Raw genomic sequence first — 20,106 nt, 5'->3', positions numbered from 1 at the left:
AGAAAAGAGAAGTTGCAGGGCATGCTGGGTTGTCTTTTTTTGCTTCTCTACTTCCTCTCAGACTTAACTAATGCAGCCTGATCGGCTGAAGCCCCTTTCCCTCCTGTTTTCCCCTCCCACCACCTCTGTTCCTCTCTGATTGGCCAAAATTTCTCAAACAATGCACTTTCTATAGTGAAGGGCAGGAAAATCAGGCAGAGGAGACTAAGGGCGGATATTACATCACGATTGGCTTTAAATTGCCACAGTAAATATGGAAACTGTCTAGAATAGGATTTCTCTACATTTCCTTTATAAAATTCACAGGAATTGTAATGTGTACAGTTCAATACATATGTTCTGTAAGTAGAGCAAGTATTTATCTACTTATATATTTGTATTTTTTTTCCTGAGATCGTTTGGCTGACAGCTCCTCTTTAAGACCAAAGTCAAGCAAAACTTAGAGGTTATTATTGCTTATATCGCCAACATCTTCTGCAGTGCTGTACACAGTACGAATCTGTCAATACTGGGGACCATGGATACATAGGTAGTTCAACACATAGAACAATCAGAACAAGTGGTGTAACTACAATCAATCATTTGAAGGTTTCCAGACTTGGAGCATGATAGACAAGCTGTGGGAGAGAGTTCCAAAGGAGAGGTGGCACTCAGGAGAAGTCCTGGGTGCAAGAGTAAAATGAGGTGACCAGGCGAGAGGATGGGACAGTTTCATGGGATCTATGTGTGTATGGCTGCTTAAAGGGAACCTAAACTGAGAAGGATATGGGTTTTTCCTTTTAAAACAATACCAGTTGCCTGACTCTCCTGCTGATCCTGTGTTTCTAATACGTTTAGCCACAGCCCCTGAACAAGCATGCAGATCAGGTGCTCTGACTGAAGTCAGACTGGATTATCTGCATGCTTGTTTCAGATGTGTGATTCAGCCACTACTGCAGCCAAAGAAATCAGCAGGACTGCCAAGCAACTGGTATTTAAAAGAAAACACCCATATCCCTCTCAGTTTAGGTTCCCTTTAACAACAAGTGAACAAGCAGCATTGTCATCTTTAGTTCCCCATGCCAAAGGATACCACTTGCTCGTGTGCTGTCCATAGATCCCCCCCTCCCTCTCTGTGGCACAGCACACGCTGTAGCCAAACCATGTGTATGTACAGCACTTCTCCTCAAAACTATTACCCTAACGATTAGTTAACAAACACTAAGACGACAGATTAAAGGTGCATCTAGTGATGTATGGACAGATCTTACTCTGAGCAAATTGGATAGTGGATCGGGCCACAAAATCTGTAGTTTCAAAAACTTTTTTTTTTTCAAAAGTAAGCCAGCTCAAGTTAGAAACACTCATAATGACAGCACATGAGATATAATGAATAGTACATGACATGGGTCATCGCTGCAAGTAGGGGGTGCAGGCGCTATAGGTCCATTTGAGTCTGGGCTCCCCTGGAGAGATCTTTGAATATCTAATGGTCCCACACCTTGTGGAAGTGTGGGGGCCGATCATAAAATATGCCATTAATAAGCTCCCAGGTCATTGTGCGATTGATCCTGTCAACCCAGGGCTGGATTTACCAAAAGGCACTGTAGGCTCGTGCCTACAGGCGCCTGCTGATGGATAGGCAGCTCACTCCCCTCCCCTCGTGCCTTCTTCCTATGCAGAGTCCTGATGAGAGTGTAAATGAGAGGTTACTCACCCGTGTCTCGGCATTCCACTGATGAGATCTCCCTTCAGTCACGGGCACCTCTAGCTACTTAATACTGAGGTGCCTCTATCTACCTAATACTTGGGGGCACCTCTAGCTACTTAATACTGAGGATAGCTCTGGCTACCTAATACTAAGGGGCACCTGTAGCTACCTATGTCGGGCAAGGGAGGTAAGAGAGAAGGGACAGCCAGCACACTTGCGGTGCAGTTTGTTGGGGGTTTGGAGGTCGGCATGGAGGGCGGAGTCTAGGGTGCCAGGACATCTGTGTCTATAGACTCTTGTGCTGTGAATCCGTGCCTGTGTCAAACCCTTGTAAGTAGCAAAGGTATGAATAGTTCCAGTTGGCAGCAATGTGGGTCTTCACAGCCGTAACGATAAATTTGTGTTGAACTTGGGGGATGGAATCAGGCTTTAACTCTGATTTTAAAAAAATTGGGGATCCAATGGGATATGCTTAAAAGACCACTATCACAAAAATTATAAAATACATGTAAACACATACAAATCAGAAGTACGTTTCCTCCAGAGTCAAATGGCCCATAAATTACTTTTCTCCTATGCTGCTGTCATTTACAGTAGGGCGTATACATCTGACAGAACCGTCAGGTTTTATGAACTAGCCCATCTCCTCATGGGGGATTCTCAGGGTTTTTTTCAAAAGCACTTAGTGAATGACAGTTTCTCTGTCCAACTACCAAAAAGTGTGCAGCCAGCAGGGAGGATGGTCAGCATCTTTGTATAAATATTTTTCAGGAAGTTTCTTTATAAACAATAAAGGCCATGCTGAGAATCCCCCATGGAGAGATGGACTAGCCCCAATCCTGGCGATTCCGTCAGATTTCTACCAACTACTGTAAGTGACAGCAACATAGGAGAAAAGTAATTTATGACTCATTTTACTCTGGAAGAAACATTCTTATTTGTATGTGTTTACATATATTTTAAATTTTAGCATTTTTCCCAATAGTGGTCCTTTAACAAACAATTTACTTATTAGAGCATGGCTCCCAACTGTCCCTCTTTTAGAGCAGTCCCTCTTTGTGAGCCCTGTCCCTCTCTCCTCCTCACCTGTCCCTCTTTGGGAGCCCTGTCCCTCTTTCCTCCTCATCTGTCCCTCTGTCCCTCTCTCCTCCTCACCTGTCCCTCTTTGGGAGCCCTGTCCCTCTTTCCTCCTCATCTGTCCCTCTGTCCCTCTTTCCTCCTCATCTGTCCCTCTGTCCCTCTCTCCTCCTCACCTGTCCCTCTTTGGGAGCCCTGTCCCTCTTTCCTCCTCATCTGTCCCTCTGTCCCTCTTTCCTCCTCATCTGTCCCTCTCTCCTCCTCACCTGTCCCTCTTTGTGAGCCCTGTCCCTCTTTCCTCCTCATCTGTCCCTCTGTCCCTCTTTCCTCCTCATCTGTCCCTCTTTCAGGAGTGATGTACAGATCTGTGTAAATATATGTTTACGCGGAATATAAAAGTGACAGCACACTTTTTTGCATGGGTTATGAGATCACATACTCTGGAGGTGGGTAAATCAGATGAAGGTGCCAGGCTGTATTGGCACCTTGAGAGTGCGCATGAGGTTTTTTATCATGATTATTTAGTATATTACGCAACGCTGAACAGAGTATATTGTCTTGTTAATAACTGTCCCTCGGAGCTCACAATCTAATCCCTAGCATAGTCATATGTCTATGTCTGTATCGTAGTCTAGAGCCAATTCAAGGGGATGGCCAATGAACTTATCTGTATGTTTTTGGGATGTGGTAGGAATCTGGAGTGCCCTGAGAAAACCCACACAGACACAGACACAACATACAAACTCCATGCAGATGTTGTCCTAGTTGGGATTTGAACCAGGGACCCAGCGCTTCAAGGTGAGAGTGCTAACCACTATACCACCGTGCTGCTTAAAGAGTAACTGTCAGGCATAAAATTAATTCTATATTTTTATCTAGTAAACAAGTAATGAGGATGCTAATCAGGCAATTAAAAGTTAAAATCTCTATTACTTTTCTTATTTATAAATGATCATTCCCCAGTTTACCTGACTCTTATTTGGTACGTTGCCGCACAAAGGAAGTTGCAGGGCATGCTGGGTTGTCCTTTTTTGCTTCTGTACATTAGTTAAGTCTGAGGGGAAATAAAGAAGCAAAAAAGACAACCCAGCATGCCTTGCAATTTCCTTTGTGTGGCAACGTACCAAATAAGAGTCAGGTAAACTGGGGAATGATCATTTATAAACAAGAAAAGTAAAAAAGATTTTAACTTTTGGATTGCCTGGTTAGCATCCTTATTACGTGTTTACCAGATAAAAATAAAGAATTGATTTTTGATTTTATGCCCGACAGTTACACTTTAATGGGAAAGGTCAGAGTTAGGGCTCGTTTCCACTATACTATACTATACTAGTAGGGAAATCCACTATAGTAGGGTTAGGGCTCGTTTCCACTATACTATACTATACTATACTAGTAGGGAAATCGCATGCGGTTTTGGCATGCGGTTTTCCCCGCGATTTCGCATAGGAAATAATGTGAATTTACACAGGCAGTGACATGGCTAAAATCGCCCACCTACTACCCTATGCGAAATCGCATGCGAAATCACGGTAAAAAACGCATGCAAAATCGCACCCGCATGCGATTTCGTCTGCGGTGATTTCCCGGCGATTCCGCACCGCACAAGTGGAAATGCAGCCTTGGTGTTAGGGCTTTGCCAGGTAATTGTAATTTACCACTTGAACAGAACTGCTGCCCCGGTACAAAGATCAGTACAAAGCTAGCTAGCCGGGATACCAGTTCTAGCTCAGAGTTCTGCAGCCTTTGGGCTGTGTTGCTTATGTGTGATCATACTGTAGTGATTCATATACTGTAAGTGAGCATTGCCCCAGCTGTTGGACTGCAAGGAATGAAGATCACAAAGCAGCCTAGCAGGTTCTCAGACATTTGCCAGGTGGGCAGGGCAACCCATTCGCACCTCCGACCACAGCGATTGGACGTTCCCCAATCAGTGCACTGAGTTCACACACAGCAACTACCAAGCTCTGCTTGTGTCATTCTGTCATATCTCATGTACTACCCCTTACAGTGGCGGCACACTTGTGATGTTACAAGCCGTAAAAGAGTGAAATGTACTACTAATTGTACGTAAAAACACAAACGCTGGACAGACAGTGTTGGAGACTTTTCTGCCTCCCCCCACTGCATAAGACAAAAGTAGCTGAGATAAAAGCGAACAGATCGATAATCAATTGTGATGCACCAAAATGTGTCATCAAAATCACAACTGCATGATGACACAACTGCGGACACTCTTATGCTAGGTACACACGATACAACTTTCTGTTAGATTAGCCTGCCAGAACGATTTTTTTCCAACATGTCCGATCTTAATTTCGATCGATTTTCCAATTGATTTCCACAGAATTTTGACATGTTGGAAAGAATCGATTGGGCAGGTAAATCGAACAGAAAATTGTATCGTGTGTACCTAGCATTAGGCTGCCCATACCCAGTACCTTTAGCATGTAACAGGGCTGCGGGGTCAGGACAAAAATCATCCGAGACCAACTCCAACACCTCAGTTTATAAAACCTCTGACTCCAACTCCAGGTACCCAAAATGGCTCCGACTCCACAGCCCTTGCTTGGCTATAGAGTGGGTACAAAATCATCCGACTCAAACTCCAACTCCGACTCCTCAGTTTATGAAACCTCAGACTCCAGGTACCCAAAATGACTCCAACTCCTCAACTCCACAGCCCTGGCATGTATAGGCAGCTTTAGCTATACTCTGTGGCGTAGCAATAGGGGGTGCAGAGGTTGCGACTGCACTTGCACCAGAGGGGCCTATTACGGGTCCTCCTCCATCCACATTATTATCTTTTCATTGGTGCTATGCTGGTAATGAACACCTTTATATGTGCATTGCATAGTGGTAACCCATAACAAACTGCTTTCTTACTAGATTACACCTCTCTGACACTGAGCTGTCCTTGATAGGGTTTGGGGGTTCCCTATCATTAGAGTGCTAAGGGCCCCATGTAAATCTCACACTGGGGCCCCAAACTCCTTAGTTACACCGCTGGCTGTACTCCCACTCTGCTTTTAATCCAGAATATCTGTAATCCAGGAAATGCTTCTGTTGAACTTGAAAGTGCTTGAAATTGTTGTATTCAATCCATTCTAATAAGCTTTTAACTTAAAGGGGCACTATAGCGAAAAACTGTAACATTTAAAATATGTGCACTACATTTTTTCCAGAGTAAAATGAGCCATAAATTACTTTTCTCCTATGTTGCTGTCACTTACAGTAGGCAACAGAAGTGACAGGTTTTGGACTAGTCCATCTCTTCATAGGGGATTCTCAGCAAGGCTTTTATTCTTTATAAAGATATTCCTGAAAAAGGATTTAAACAATGATGCTGGCCAGCTTCCCTGCTCGCTTTTTGGCAGTTGGACAGAGCAACTGCCATTCACTAAGTGCTTTTGAAAATAAATATATCCCTGAGAATCCCCTATAAAGAGATGGACTAGTCCAAAGCCTGTCACTTCTGTCAGATTTCTACTGCCTACTGTGAGTGACAGCAACATAGGAGAAAAGTAATTTATGACTCATTTTACTCTGGGAAAAAAATGTACTTCTTATTTGTCTATGTTTGCACATATTTTAAATTTTACAGTTTTTCGCTGTAGTGCCCCTTTAAAAAATGGTAAGTCCTATATGAAAAGATCTGAGTAATGAATTATTGCACAGGGCATGTTTAGTTATTACAGGTATTAGACATCGGTGTCGGCCATATTGCCTGGCAGTGCCAGTATGGCTGCTGGAGGCGTGTGTTCAGAGCTTAGCCAATAGAATGCTACACATGATGGGATCTGAGTGACCTTTGTGAAGGTGACCGGGAATGACAGGGGTTGTCTGCCTGCATCGCTTGTTAGCCGTAATTCCTGTAAACAGTGATTTTCTTTTCTTTTTTGCAGATTGATTTGGAACCTGAAGGCAAAGTGTTTGTTGCCATCACACTCGTAGGAACCTTTACAGAAGGTAAGAGACTTTCTCAGCACTTGACGTGAAATTACAGACTGCTATAACATTCAATAGAAAAAAAATATTTCCTGTTTTTTCAGTGCCCAGTTATCCTACTTGCTTTTGTCTCAGTGTAATGTCATTTGTGTACGGATGTAGACAAGATGATTCGAGCCCTTGTGACGATTGGTCCCGGGACCCCACTAATGGCTTTACTCCACCTTAAGGCGGACCTGAACTCAAAACTTCCTCTCTGCTCTAAAAGACATGCAACAGCCTAATGATCTTTAAAGAAAAACATTTGTTACAGCTGATACAAATCCTGCAATAATTCTGCCCATTCCTTTCATGGAAGTAGACATAGGGTTAACATCCTATGTTTACAAATTGGCTGCTCTGCAGAGGCAGCCAACTGACAAAGCTGAGAGATCAAATTACATTTGTAATTAGTCACAGATGAGGGGGAATTAGACAGGCTAAATTCTGTAAATGCATACAGGGTGGATCTTTATCTGTTTTCCTTTTGTCCTGCGCAAGAATTCAGGTCCACTTTAAAGAGAAACTCCGACCAAAAATTCAACTTTATCCCAATCAGTAGCTGATACCCCCTATTACATGAGAAATCTATTCCTTTTCACAACCAGACCATCAGGGGGCGCTGTATGACTGATATTGTGGTGAAACCCCTCCCACAAGAAACCCCTCCCACAAGAAAAGTTCGAACTTTTGGCAGTTTCCTGTCTGTGAACCTTGTTGCATTGTGGGAAATAGCTGTTTACAGCTGTTTCCAACTGCCAAAAACCATGCAGCAGCTACATCATCTGCCAACAGTAAAAATGTTCACTGGAGTTCCTCTTTAACTCCTCCTTATAGCAACTGGATCTGTAATTGCTGAGAATTAGAAGACAGATCTTAAACCGACTCTCCAATCAGTTTTGAGCGCAGACATCTTCCGCAGCGCTGTACAGAGTATATATAGTCTTGTCACCAACTGTCTCTCAGAGGGGCTCACAATCTAATCCCTACCATAGTCCTATGTCTATGTCTGTATTGTGTAGTGTATGTATTGTAGTCTACTCTAGGGCCAATTTAGGGGGAAGCCAATTAATTTATCTGTATGTTTTTGGGATGTGGGAGGAAACCGGAGTACCCAGAGGAAACCCGCACAGAAACATACAAACTCCGTGCAGATAGTGCCCTGGCTGTGATTCAAACCAGGAACCCAGCGCTGCAAGGTGAGAGTGCTAACCACTGCGCCACCGTGCTGCCCATTTGTTGCTGGAGATGTGAGAGATCTGTTCGGAGCTCCACTCCTGGGCTGTTTGGCGTGCAGAGATTTGAAGTCATTGAAATGACCAGGGACATATTTATAGGCTCTATTACATGCAATATCACAGGTTGGTTGTGAGGAAATCTAGTGTGATATTTGAGGGTTGTTTTATTTGTTTTGTGAGCTGTTTATGCTTTAGTTCTCCCCCAGTTTCCTGTCAGCAGTGACCACAGGTTCACAGCCCTGCTTGCACTGACAGTATTGGAGCTCAGTGACATGTATATATTGGTGCAGCAGGCCACATGCTCGATACACTGTGGTGAGTCACCCGCAGCACTCCTACTGCAGGTCACACACAGCCGGCAGAGGCAGCCATTTTGCCTGTGTACAGTTTACTGGTAACGCCAGCGACATCACTGTGGTGTGAGGTCAAATACATTCAAGTGTTACCTCTGGCTGAGTGCGAATTCGAAGCCTCCCTTATTCTCTTGCATATTATCATAGTTTGCAGAATTGATCCCTGCAGTGTGTGTAGATAGAAATGATCAATGGCATGCCAATATTTCCGAGTTCATGCAAGATTATGTACATTTTTATGCAAATATATGCAGTTTAAAAATGGACCAATCAATTTAACCCTTGTTTGGGACTTGATTGGTCCATTTTCAAGCTGCATAAATTTGCATACACATTTACATAGTCCTGTATGAACTCGGAAATATTTGCATCCTAATCATCATCCCTATGTGTAGATAATGGGTGTGGTTTAAAAAGAAACAGTGAAGCGTCGTTGGATTTTGCCTCGAATAGTATTAATAGGGATGGCCGAAGTCTGCAAACGACCGTTCGCAAATTTTACTGTGAAAAAATTAGTGTGGGGAACAGTTGTGGTTTATTTTTACGGCAAAAATTTGCATTCACCGCGAGCCCTATTGACTTTAATGGCAGGAACTTCTAAAACATTCAAGGCATCTCTGCAGCCATCATTTCTCTAAAAAAAAAATGTGTAAAGTGTCCAAAAACCCGGACAATGGCCTGGAGGGGAATCGATTGCAAAATATTAGCCCAAAATTACGCATTTTACACACATGTTTTTTTAATATTTGTTTTTTGTAAATATCAATGGCCAACGACTTTGGGGGTTAAAAGCAAAGTCCCCATGCATCCTACAATCACCGAATTTGCAGCATATGTTAAAGGAAAGCTTAGCGGTAAATATTTTTCAAAAAGGACGCTTAATGGGCTTGATTTACTAAATCGTGATAAGACAAATATCACACGTTATCAAAGTTATCACATGTTATCAAAGTTACGATAATTCAGGTTGGAGTGAGCTTGAGATGTCTCCCACAATGCATCACTGCTGAATATATGCAAAGGGAAAGGCAGCAGTGTTGCTCTGGGAGACATCTCAAGCTCACTCCAACCTGAATTATCGCAAATTCTTTCTGTTTTAGGAAAGCAAACTTTTGTTTTTCTTAACATCTTAATAAGGGGGCTTTTAGGACCATTGTAGTCCCTTACACACTCCAATGAGTTCTGGGTCACCATGAGCTTGCTGGTTAGTCTGTAGTTATCAAAGTTATCACACATTATCAAAGTTAACACGCCTTATCAGAGTAGCATAGCGAGTGCTACGAACCCGCAGGGGCTCAGGGCAGGACGAGTGCCATTGCCAATTAGCAGGCATAAGTTCGTAGCGCTTGCTATGCTACTTTGATAAGGCGTGTTAACTATGATAACTTTTGATAGCGTGTGATATCTTTGATAAGGTGTGATATTTGTCTTATCACGCTGTAGTGAATCAAGCCCACTGTGTGAGTAGGGAGTTGTACAGATGTGTACCACACCTCCCGTGCCCCAGCGTCTCCCTCTGTTCTCCGGAAATTATCCAAGTTCTGTACTTCCTGGTCGGCACAGTCAGTGCACTACAACCCGGGCATACTACGCTGCGCATGTGCAGTATGTCCAATTAAAGCGCTTGTAACCGCGCTCCCCGGTGACCCCATATGACATAAGTGTGGTCGCAAGGCTCCCAATAAGACATACTGCGCATGCGCGGCATAGTATGTCCGGGTCGTAGGGCACTAACTGTGCCGACCAGGAAGTACAGAACTTGGATAACTACCAGAGAACAGAGGGTGACGCCGGGACACGGGCGGTGCGGTAAACATCTGCACAACTCCCTACACACATATTAGGAGTCCTATTTTATGTTGTATTGTATTTACAGAGTTTAGCTGGTCTAATTCCCCCTCATCTGAGACTAATCACAAGTGTAATTTTATCTCTCAGCTGTGTCAGTTGGCTGCCTCTGCAGAGCAGCTAATTTGTAAACACAGGATGTCAACCCTATGGCTGCTTCCATGAAAGCAGGAAGTAGACACATTGTTTTTCTTGAGGCTAGGCTCACAGTGGTCAGTTATATAATGCATATGTTATGTGTTATAATGTGTGTGAACTGCAATGGAGACTCAATATACAGTAGACTTTAGTGCAAAGCCTGCATGCAGCGGGTTAGAATAATGCAATCCGTTACAACGCAGTCCTGTGAACAGCCCCATAGAATTGTATGGGCAGTGAGTTGACACGCAGAATTATTCTGCAACGCAACTGAGGCACTATGAACAGGACCTGAAAGGTTATTATGCTGTTGCTTATCTTTTAGAGCAGAGAGAAATCCTGAGTTCAGGTCTGGTTTAAAGGAACAGGTTGTTGGTCAATAGCCCAGCCCCCGGGCCAGAGACTCTTGTGCTATGGTTACTATAGTGTAACCAATGGGTTCTAGTTATAGAGTGCTAGTAAAATTCCGCGAAACCTTTTCCGTTAGCTATAGCGTATATGCTAAATTACCCCGGGGGGCGTGCCGTGGTTCTAGGATTTGTTGGCATGCAGGGCTGTGGAGTCGGTACAAAAAGCATCCGACTCCTCAGTTTATGAAACCTCCAACTCCAGGTACACAAAATGGCTTCGACTCCGATTCCTTAGTCTAATATTTACCAGGGATGTGGATTTTGTACAAAAATACTTTGACTCCTCAGCTTATGAAATCACCGCCTTCAACTCCGACTCCAGGTACCCAGAATTGCTCCGACTCCACAGCCCTGTTGGCATGTCTTACAAACTGTAAACATTCCCGTTGGCTGTAATATAGTCCACAATCCGCTCCATAGACTATCCCTGATGCCCAGTACCAACCATCTCCCCCCTCATCCTTAGTTTACTAATGGCCATTTCTTTACGTCCATCTGAACGTGACCTATTTGTTCCCCATGCAGTACAAGTCTCGGTATAGGCATAAGATTATGGCCTTATATGACCGTATCCAGCTGGATTGGGCGACAATGATCTAATTACTGTATGAAGTTTAGCTGCCAAGACCTGCTTCCTCCCGCTGCCTGCATTAGACAGATGACTCCTCAATATTAGAAACAGACATGTGCTTGGTCTGTAAGGCAGATGGATGCACCCTGCTCAGCACAGGGAGGGCACAGAGAAATCACACTGACTGGAGGCTGCACCAATTCCTTCCTATTCACAGTATTATTACAAGATTCAAGGTCTTGTTTTCTAGTTCTGTGATGTCCCAGCTTTGCATAGTACCCAAAATGGGTCCCAGTTTTTAAAGGGATCCCCAGGTGAGAGGGATATGGAGGCTGACCTATTTATTTCCTCTTAAACAATGGTAGTTGCCTGGCTGTCCCCCTTAGCCTCTGCCTCGACGACTTTTAGCCGTAGACCCTGAACAAGCATGCAGCAGATCAGGCGCTCTGACTGAAGACTGACTGGATTAGCCGCATGCTTGTTTCAGGGTTGTGACTCAGACACCACACTACTACTAGAAGTTCAACAGGGCCAGGCAACTGGTATTGTTTAAAAGGAAATACATATGGAAGCCTCCATTTCGCTCTTGTTTCGGATTCCCTTTAAATGCACTACCCCCCAGACTCCACTGTATGCCATCTTACCAATAAACGTTACTCTAGAGCACATGTGTCGAACTCCAGGCCTGGAGAGCCAGATCCATGCCAGTGTTTAGGATGGACTAAGAAAGAGAGGAATGTGTTCTACCTGATGGACCGCACCTTTCCAGATTGAGACCCATCAATTCATTTGAGCTGTATCAAAAATGTGTGAGGATCCCGGCCCTCGTAGGACCGGTTTAACATACCTGCTCTAGAGGCAAGCAGCGGGGCTGAAGACAGAGCACGGATGGAGCAGTGCGCCGAGACAGGGGAGTTATTACAATGCAGCCAGCCATGCATTGTGCAGGAGCCACATAGACTTGGAAGCAGTCGGGGGCGAGACCATCCAGATGGAGGGAGGGGGGGGATTCAGGTGGCAGCCAGCTAGGGGCCTTGGAGCTGGTTTTGCAGGGGGGAATAGCGGGCCCCAGGTTACCTTTGCTCCAGGGCCCCATGCTGATTAAACCAGCCCTGCCCACTTGGGTCGGGACCTTTGAACCAGATACAGCTCTCCCTATGCATGCGCAGTTCGTCCTGTTCCCGTAATGCGCATGCGCAGTATGATCCCTTACGGTAGCCACTGCCTCACATGCACTGCTGGCTGTGCTGCACGCATGTGCGCCATGTGCAGGGGGCTGCTGAACACTGATGGTTAGGTAGGCCTCCAATGGGGTACTAGGCTAAAAAAACAACCTCCTAACAGAGGTGTAAAACAGTAATAGTGGTGGAGGGAGGCTCCCAAAAGAATAAAAAACACTAAAAACAGATTAAAGTGGTTGGCTTACCTTTCTTGTAGACAAAGCAGCCAATACAGCGCAAAGTGACGTCATAAGGTTTATTGCACTGAAAAATGGGGTTAGGCAATGCATTTTGCAGGTGTTTCCCACTTCCTCAGGTCAATAGAGCCTACAAAAGAGTGCCGAATGGTTGAGGTGAAAAGACTCCGCCCCCATCTCTCTTTTCAGCTGTATTGATGAATCGCACCTATTACTGCTTCATACGGCATTTCTAATGTTTGTGTATTTTTATTGCTATTATAGGAACAATGCGAGATGGGCGGCTACTCCGGCACTTCACAAGGAAGCGGCAGAGAGCGATGAGGCGGAGGGTGCACCAGGTGAACGGACACAAGTTCATGGCAACTTACCTGCGGCAACCTACCTACTGCTCCCACTGCAAAGAGTTCATCTGGTGAGGCTGGCTTTACTATAGAGATTATTGCTGGTCACACGGGCAAATAGTTGCTTATGGTTTGTTGCTGGATATCGTGACTGATTAGTCACTACAGCTAGTAAGCAGCCGTAGACGTGAATCAGGAGCTACCCCTACCCAGCTAAAATTACCACCTCTAGTTGCCCAGCTGAAGTTGTGAGCCATTAAGAGAAAAAATGCTGTCGCTGGCAACAGTCATTTTTAGGGTCACATTTTAAGGTGCCACACACCATACAATTGTTAAATATATTTTCAATTCAAGAATTGCAATCAATTTTTTTCTGAATGTTAAGCTGGCCACACACCATACAATCAAAAGATCCAATTTTACACCAATTTGGTAATTACAATCGGTTGTCCCGAAAAACCTAAAACTTTTAATTAATTCAAAAAATCTGATTGAGTTTTTATTCAACAAAAGAAGATTAAGAGTGTTGGATTTTTCTGATCAATTTTTATCAAAATTGTATGGTGGTTGGTAGATTGTCAATCACTCGATGTACAGACCCAAGCAATTTTTTCTGAGTTTTCAAACATTTGTTTCATAATTGGGGAAAAAGTGAACATATGTGTGTGGTACATTGGTCAGATTTTTGAAATGTTACAATCAGAAAAATGTATTGCAATTCTTGAATTGATAAACAAAATGGTATGGTGTGTGCCCACCTTTACATTTCAAAAATCTGACCAATGTATCACACACACATATTTTCAAATTTTTCCTCAATTAAATACCTCAAATGATTGAAAACTCAGAAAAAATTTCTTGGGTCTGTACATCAAGAAATCTACCCCATACCATTCAATTTTCATAAAAATCGATCAGAAAAATGTAACACTCCTGATCATCTTCTTTTATCGAATAAAAATAGGAAATTCAATCAGATTTCTCAAATAAGTGAAATTTTTTTTTCGATATGTACAATGGATCGTATTTATCAAATTGGTGTAAAATTGGATCTTTAAATTGTATGGTGTGTGGCCTCCTTAAGAATCAATTGAATTTCCAATTACTGTAAAAGCAAAATTGATGAAGGCAGTTTCACAAATCAATCATGTTGATCAGTGTAAATTATAAGTATTATTGTTTGATGTGATGTTTCCAAATACGATTGTGTGGCTCAGCTTGCCTGCTGCCATGCACCACCAGCCTATACAAGCTTGGGACCTCTCCTACATGGAAGTTTCCTGTTTGCAGACTGAGGTCTTACCAATTGGTGAGTAGCTACTTCCTGTAGATTATATGTCCCGCCCCTTCATTTTGACACAGTGTTTGCACTGCACTGTAATGTAGGGAGGCTGGGAATTGTCGCCAGACACCTGTTGTTCTTCCTACTTTAGGTGTTCACCATATTCAAGTTTGTCATTTAAATTTCAGTTCATCAACACTTCAAACCGGAAGCGAAAATAAACGTATGAGATAACGAATTGTATGGATAGTACAACTTACAAATAGCACATTAGTAGCAAAGAAAAGAGTCTCATATTGTTTCCAGTACAGGAAGACTTTAAAAAAACTTGTTATCTATACAAAAGAGATTCTCTGAGCTATTCCAGCCAACTTGGGTCGAATACAGTCCTGTTTTAAAAAGCACTTAAACAGCCAGGAAACAGTGAGAGGCAGCTTGAGATAAGGTTTTACTGCAGGGAAGTTCAAAGGGTCATTATTTCTGCTTTGTTTTATAGCTTAAAATACAGTGTGTAGTTTGTACACTGCAAATATGACAAAATGATGTGTTATAACTTAAAGGACACCCGAGCCGAAAATAAACAAATAAAATAAATAATGGTATCTATCTTCCTTTTCCTAAAAATGACTTTTTAAGATATCCCACAGTTTGATTTTATGTTTCAATCTACTGTTTCAGTTTTAACTGTTTTATTGTTTTTGCTCAATGGCACATTCATTAAAGTATGCCAGAGCTAAAATCTAGGAACTATTGACCCTTTTTATCTGTCTCCTGCTCTCAGAAGCCATTTTCTGCTAGGAAAGTGTTTTATAGCTGGAATTTCTTATCAGTGAGGGTCACACTGTAGTCACTTCCTGTCTGAGTTAGGACTGAGTCAGCCACTTATATACCTGATATTTAACTCTTTCAGGCAGAGAAAGAAAAAAAGGAACACAGCATAGTTATTAGTGTGCTAGGCACTGTACATACCCATACATATCTCATCGTGTCACATGTCACTTCGGGTATCCTTTAAAGAGACACTGAAGCGAGAATAAATCTCGCTTCAGTGCTTATATTCAGCAGGGGCATGTGTGCCCCTGCTAAAACGCCGCTATCCCGCGGCTAAACGGGGGTCCCTTATCCCCCAAATCCCCCTCTGCAAAATCTACGACCAACTAGGTCATAGATTTTGCTGCTGTTGAGGCAGGGCTAACGGCCGCAGCCCTGCCTCACAGCGCCGTCTATCAGCGGCGCATCGCCGCCTCTCCCCCGCCCCTCTCAGCGAAGGAAGACTGAGAGGGCAGGGGAGAGGCGGAGATACGCGCTGACAGACGCGCGTGGAGGCAGGGCTGCGGCGGTTAGCCCTGCCTCAATCAGGTAGAGATCCCCGGCGAGGACGGAGGGGATTTGGGGGGTAAGGGACCCCTGTTGTGCGGCGCGATAGCGGCGGTTTAGCAGGGGCACACATGCCCCTGCTGAATATAGGAGAAGAAGCGAGATTTATTCTCGCTTCAGACTCTTTAAAATGTACCAGAGATCAGTAATAATAAAATGCTATCCAGTATAACTTAAAATAACAATATATTTTCTTTGCTACTAATGTTCTATTTATTATCCATAATACACATGCAAATCATTATATCTTAAGGGTTTTTTTTTTTGGTTCAGGTTTGCTTTAAAAATAAAACTTTGCATTTTAGCATAAAATCAGTAAAAATATGAATATATTCAACACTGTACATGTTCTTCAATAACTGTATTCTTTTCCTTCATGACAGGGGAGTATTTGGCAAACAGGGATACCAATGTCAAGGTAAGGGGGCTTCATGCATCTTCATGTACTTGTAATTTTATACTGGCAAAATCCAGCATTAAATAACAGTATACACAACTTATATGCAACTTAGCCTAAAAATAATTGCTCAAACCAAAACTGGTTGTAGCTTTATTACTATCATTGGGGGTAGGAGTATAATCAGGGGGGCCTCTAGCTATTTTGTCACTCCAGGCGATGCTCCGTTCAGGGGGCGGGGCTTAATCCAGCAACATGGCGCCTCCAGGACCAATAACACTCCAGGCAATGGCCTGTCCTGCCTATGCCTAAATGCGCCCATGAGTATGATCCAACCATCATTAAAGAGGAACTTTATCCCAGCATTAACCTTCATTCCAATCAGTAGCTGATACCCCCTTTCCCATGAGAAATCTTTACCTTTTTTCGAATGATATCATCAGAAGGGGATATTGTGGGTGAAACCCCTCCCACAGTGTGATGTCAGGGCCATGGCAGTTTCCTGTCTGGGTACCCTGATGCATTGTGGGAAATAACTGCTGTTTCCAACTACCAAGCAAGCAGTATCTCCCTTTGTGCATGTACTGTGTGTGTGTGTGTGTATATATACCCTCTTTCCCTGAAAATATGGCCTACCCTGAAAATAAGCCCTAGCTGGAATTTTGAGCTTGCTTGGAATATAAGCCCTACCCCGAATATAAGCCCTACCCCGAATATCAGCCCTAGCCAAAGTTAAAGAGAAGGAAAAGGCAGCCAGCAAGTGGGGACACAGCGGTGCAGTGCCGATTGGGCACCAGTCCTGTCATCCCAGCACACAGCAAGCTTATCAGCTGTGTGCAGGGAAGACAGGGGAGGTGCCTGATCAGTACAGTAGCATACGTTTAAATCCAGGAACAGCACAGTACAAAGGAACAGGAAATGTTCTACCGAGAGACACTTCCTGATAGAAATATAAGACATCCCTGAAAATAAGCCCTAGTACATCTTTTAGCACAAAAATTAATATAAGACACTGTCTTATTTTCGGGGAAAGACGGTGTGTGTGTGTGTGTGTGTGTGTGTGTGTGTGTGTGTGTATATATATATATATATATATATATATATATATATATATATATATATATATATATATATATATATATATATATATGTGTGTGTAAAAACTAAGCCCGCCCATTTAAAAACCACCATCACGCCCCGCTCGGTCTTTGACAGACTGTCATTTCCTGTTTTCAAGACCTCTGGGTTTTATTTTGATGTCAGGGAGGTCATTGGAGGTTCCATGTTCAGTAAGTGAAACTCTCCCAATAAAGACAAAGTTGGAGATGATACCTCCCCACCCCTTCAACACTCTCCTCCAGTGGTTGCTGCACCCATGAAATACCACCAGGGAGCGCATGCAACACCTGGCATTAGTCAGCAGGACCACAAGAACTGCATTCCTAGATGAAGATGTGTGACTGTCCCATTGCTTTCTGCAAAAGTGACTCACTGACCTGAGGAGCTAGTCAGCACAAGCCTTGCTGTTATCGGTAATTGTTTGTATTTGGGCTTAGAGTGTTATTGTATAACCATCAAAACAAAGAAGGTCAAACCTACAGAAACTATTGTTCATCAGCATGCGGAACTATGGACTATAGACAGTCACCTCTACACTGCCACCTACTGTCCGTTCAGTAAAGTGTTTCCATCTCTGCTCCTAAATTGTGATTGCATCTCCATACTTAAAGAGGAACTCCTGTGAAAATAATGTAATTAAAAAAAGTGCTTCATTTTTACAATAATTATGTATAAATGATTTAGTCAGTGTTTGCCCATTGTAAAATCTTTCCTCTCCCTGATTTACATTCTGACATTTATCACATGGTGACATTTTCACTGCTGGCAGGTGAGCTCAGTGGAAGGAGATGCTGCTTGCTTTTTTGGCAGTTGGAAACAGCTGTAAACCGCTACTTCCCACAATGCAACAAGGTTTACAGACAAACTGCCAGGACCATGGTCCTCAAAAGTTTCCTGTGGGAGGGGTTTCACCATAATATCAGTCATACAGCGCCCCCTGATGATCCGTTTGTGAAAAGGAAAAGATTTCTCATGTAAAAGGGGGTATCAGCTACTAATTGGGATGAAGTTCAATTCTTGGTCACGGTTTCTCTTTAAACAAAAGAACTGTCCGTGCCAACATAGAGAGGGTTATTTTAACACAGTAAATATTATAAGCCATGTAAAATAAATATGCACTGCACTTATATCAAGTTAAGATGCGTCAATGGGCTTATTACTGTCATTCTGGGAATTTTTTTTTTTTTTTTTTTTTTATGGTTCATATTCTGTTTCGGGAAATCCAGTCTATAACAGGAAATAAGAATGTTTCCTTTATAATAGGAAAATGTACCTATTGTGGTGGTGTTATAGGTATCCTGTAGTGATCACAAAAGTGGTAATGTGCAGGTGGCTCCAGGTAGTAGAGAGTGCAGGAAGGTGCTTACTTTCCGATCCTCCCAAACGTTTTGATCCATTAGCTGCCCACACACTGCAGTGCACACAGATTTTCAATAGATTTTAACATGAAATCAATTTAAAATCTGTGTATCCCCCTCCTGCCCTGCTGCCCAGGTCTCCCCATCTGTTCTCCCCCCGGCAGCAGAACTCTCACCTATCCCAGTGGTGTGCCGCCTCCTGTGTCCGGCAGCAGAGCTCTCACCTATCCCGCTGGTGCCCCTCCTCCTGTATCCGGCAGCAGAGCTCTCACCTATCCCGTTGGTGCCCCTCCTCCTGTGTCCGGCAGCAGAGCTCTCACCTATGCCGTTGGTGCTCCTCCTCCTGTGTCCGACAGCAGAGCTCTCACCTATCCCGCTGGTGCCCCTCCTCCTGTATCCGGCAGCAGAGCTCTCACCTATCCCGCTGGTGCCCCTCCTTCTGTATCCGGCAGCAGAGCTCTCACCTATCCCGCTGGTGCCCCTTCTCCTGTGTCCGACAGCAGAGCTCTCACCTATCTTGCTGGTGCCCCTTCTCCTGTGTCCGACAGCAGAGCTCTCACCTATCCCGCTGGTGCCCCTCCTCCTGTGTCTGGCAGCAGAGCTCTCACCTATCCCGCTGGTGCGCCGCCTCCTGTGTCCGACAGCAGAGCTCTCACCTATCCCGCTAGTGCGCCTCCTCCTGTGTCTGGCAGCAGAGCTCTCACCTATCCCGCTGGTGCGCCGCCTCCTGTGTCTGGCGGCAGAGCTCTCACCTATCCCGCTGGTGCGCCTCCTCCTGTATCCGGCAGCAGAGCTCTCACCTATCCCGCTGGTGCGCCGCCTCCTGTGTCTGGCAGCAGAGCTCTCGCCTATCCCGCTGGTGCGCCGCCTCCTGTGTCTGGCGGCAGAGCTCTCACCTATCCCGCTGGTGCGCCTCCTCCTGTATCCGGCAGCAGAGCACTCACCTATCCCGCTGGTGCCCCTCCTCCTGTGTCCGGCAGCAGAGCTCTCACCTATCCCGCTGGTGCGCCTCCTGTGTCTGGCAGCAGAGCTCTCACCTATCCCGCTGGTGCCCCTCCTCCTGTATCCGGCAGCAGAGCTCTCACCTATCCCACTGGTGCGCCGCCTCCTGTGTCCGACAGCAGAGCTCTCACCTATCCCGCTGGTGCGCCGCCTCCGTTTTCAGACAGCAGAGCTCTTACCTATCCCGCTGGCGCGCCTCCTCCTGTGTCCGACAGCAGAGCTGTCACCTATCCCGCTGGTGCGCCTCCTCCTGTGTCCGACAGCAGACCTCTCACCTATCCCTCTCGGGCGCCGCCTCCTGTGTCCGACAGCAGAGCTCTCACCTATCCCGCTGGTGCCCCTCCTCCTGTGTCTGGCAGCAGAGCTCTCACCTATCCCGCTGGTGCCCTTCCTCCTGTGTCCGACAGCAGAGCTCTCACCTATCTCGCTGGTGCGCCTCCTCCTGTGTCTGGCAGCAGAGCTCTCACCTATCCCGCTAGTGCGCCGCCTACTGTGTCT

At 44.6% G+C, this 20,106-nt stretch overlaps 1 protein-coding gene across 1 annotated transcript in view; it reads left to right on the top strand.

The window, feature by feature from the left end:
* The window catches only part of PRKCH (protein kinase C eta), a 132,410-nt gene that overhangs the window by 64,455 nt on the left and 47,849 nt on the right, over nucleotides 1-20,106 (top strand). Inside the window, exons 2-4 of the mRNA XM_068254422.1 lie at nucleotides 6,673-6,736; nucleotides 12,994-13,144; nucleotides 16,116-16,150. Coding sequence (XP_068110523.1) covers nucleotides 6,673-6,736; nucleotides 12,994-13,144; nucleotides 16,116-16,150 — 250 coding nt within the window. The remainder of the gene's footprint in view (nucleotides 1-6,672; nucleotides 6,737-12,993; nucleotides 13,145-16,115; nucleotides 16,151-20,106) is intronic.

This window comes from Hyperolius riggenbachi, chromosome 9 (genome assembly GCF_040937935.1).
Source record: "Hyperolius riggenbachi isolate aHypRig1 chromosome 9, aHypRig1.pri, whole genome shotgun sequence".
Classification (NCBI taxonomy): Eukaryota; Metazoa; Chordata; class Amphibia; order Anura; family Hyperoliidae; genus Hyperolius; species Hyperolius riggenbachi.
Note: the sequence above shows the minus strand (reverse complement) of the source record. Positions and strands in the feature narration are given on the sequence as shown.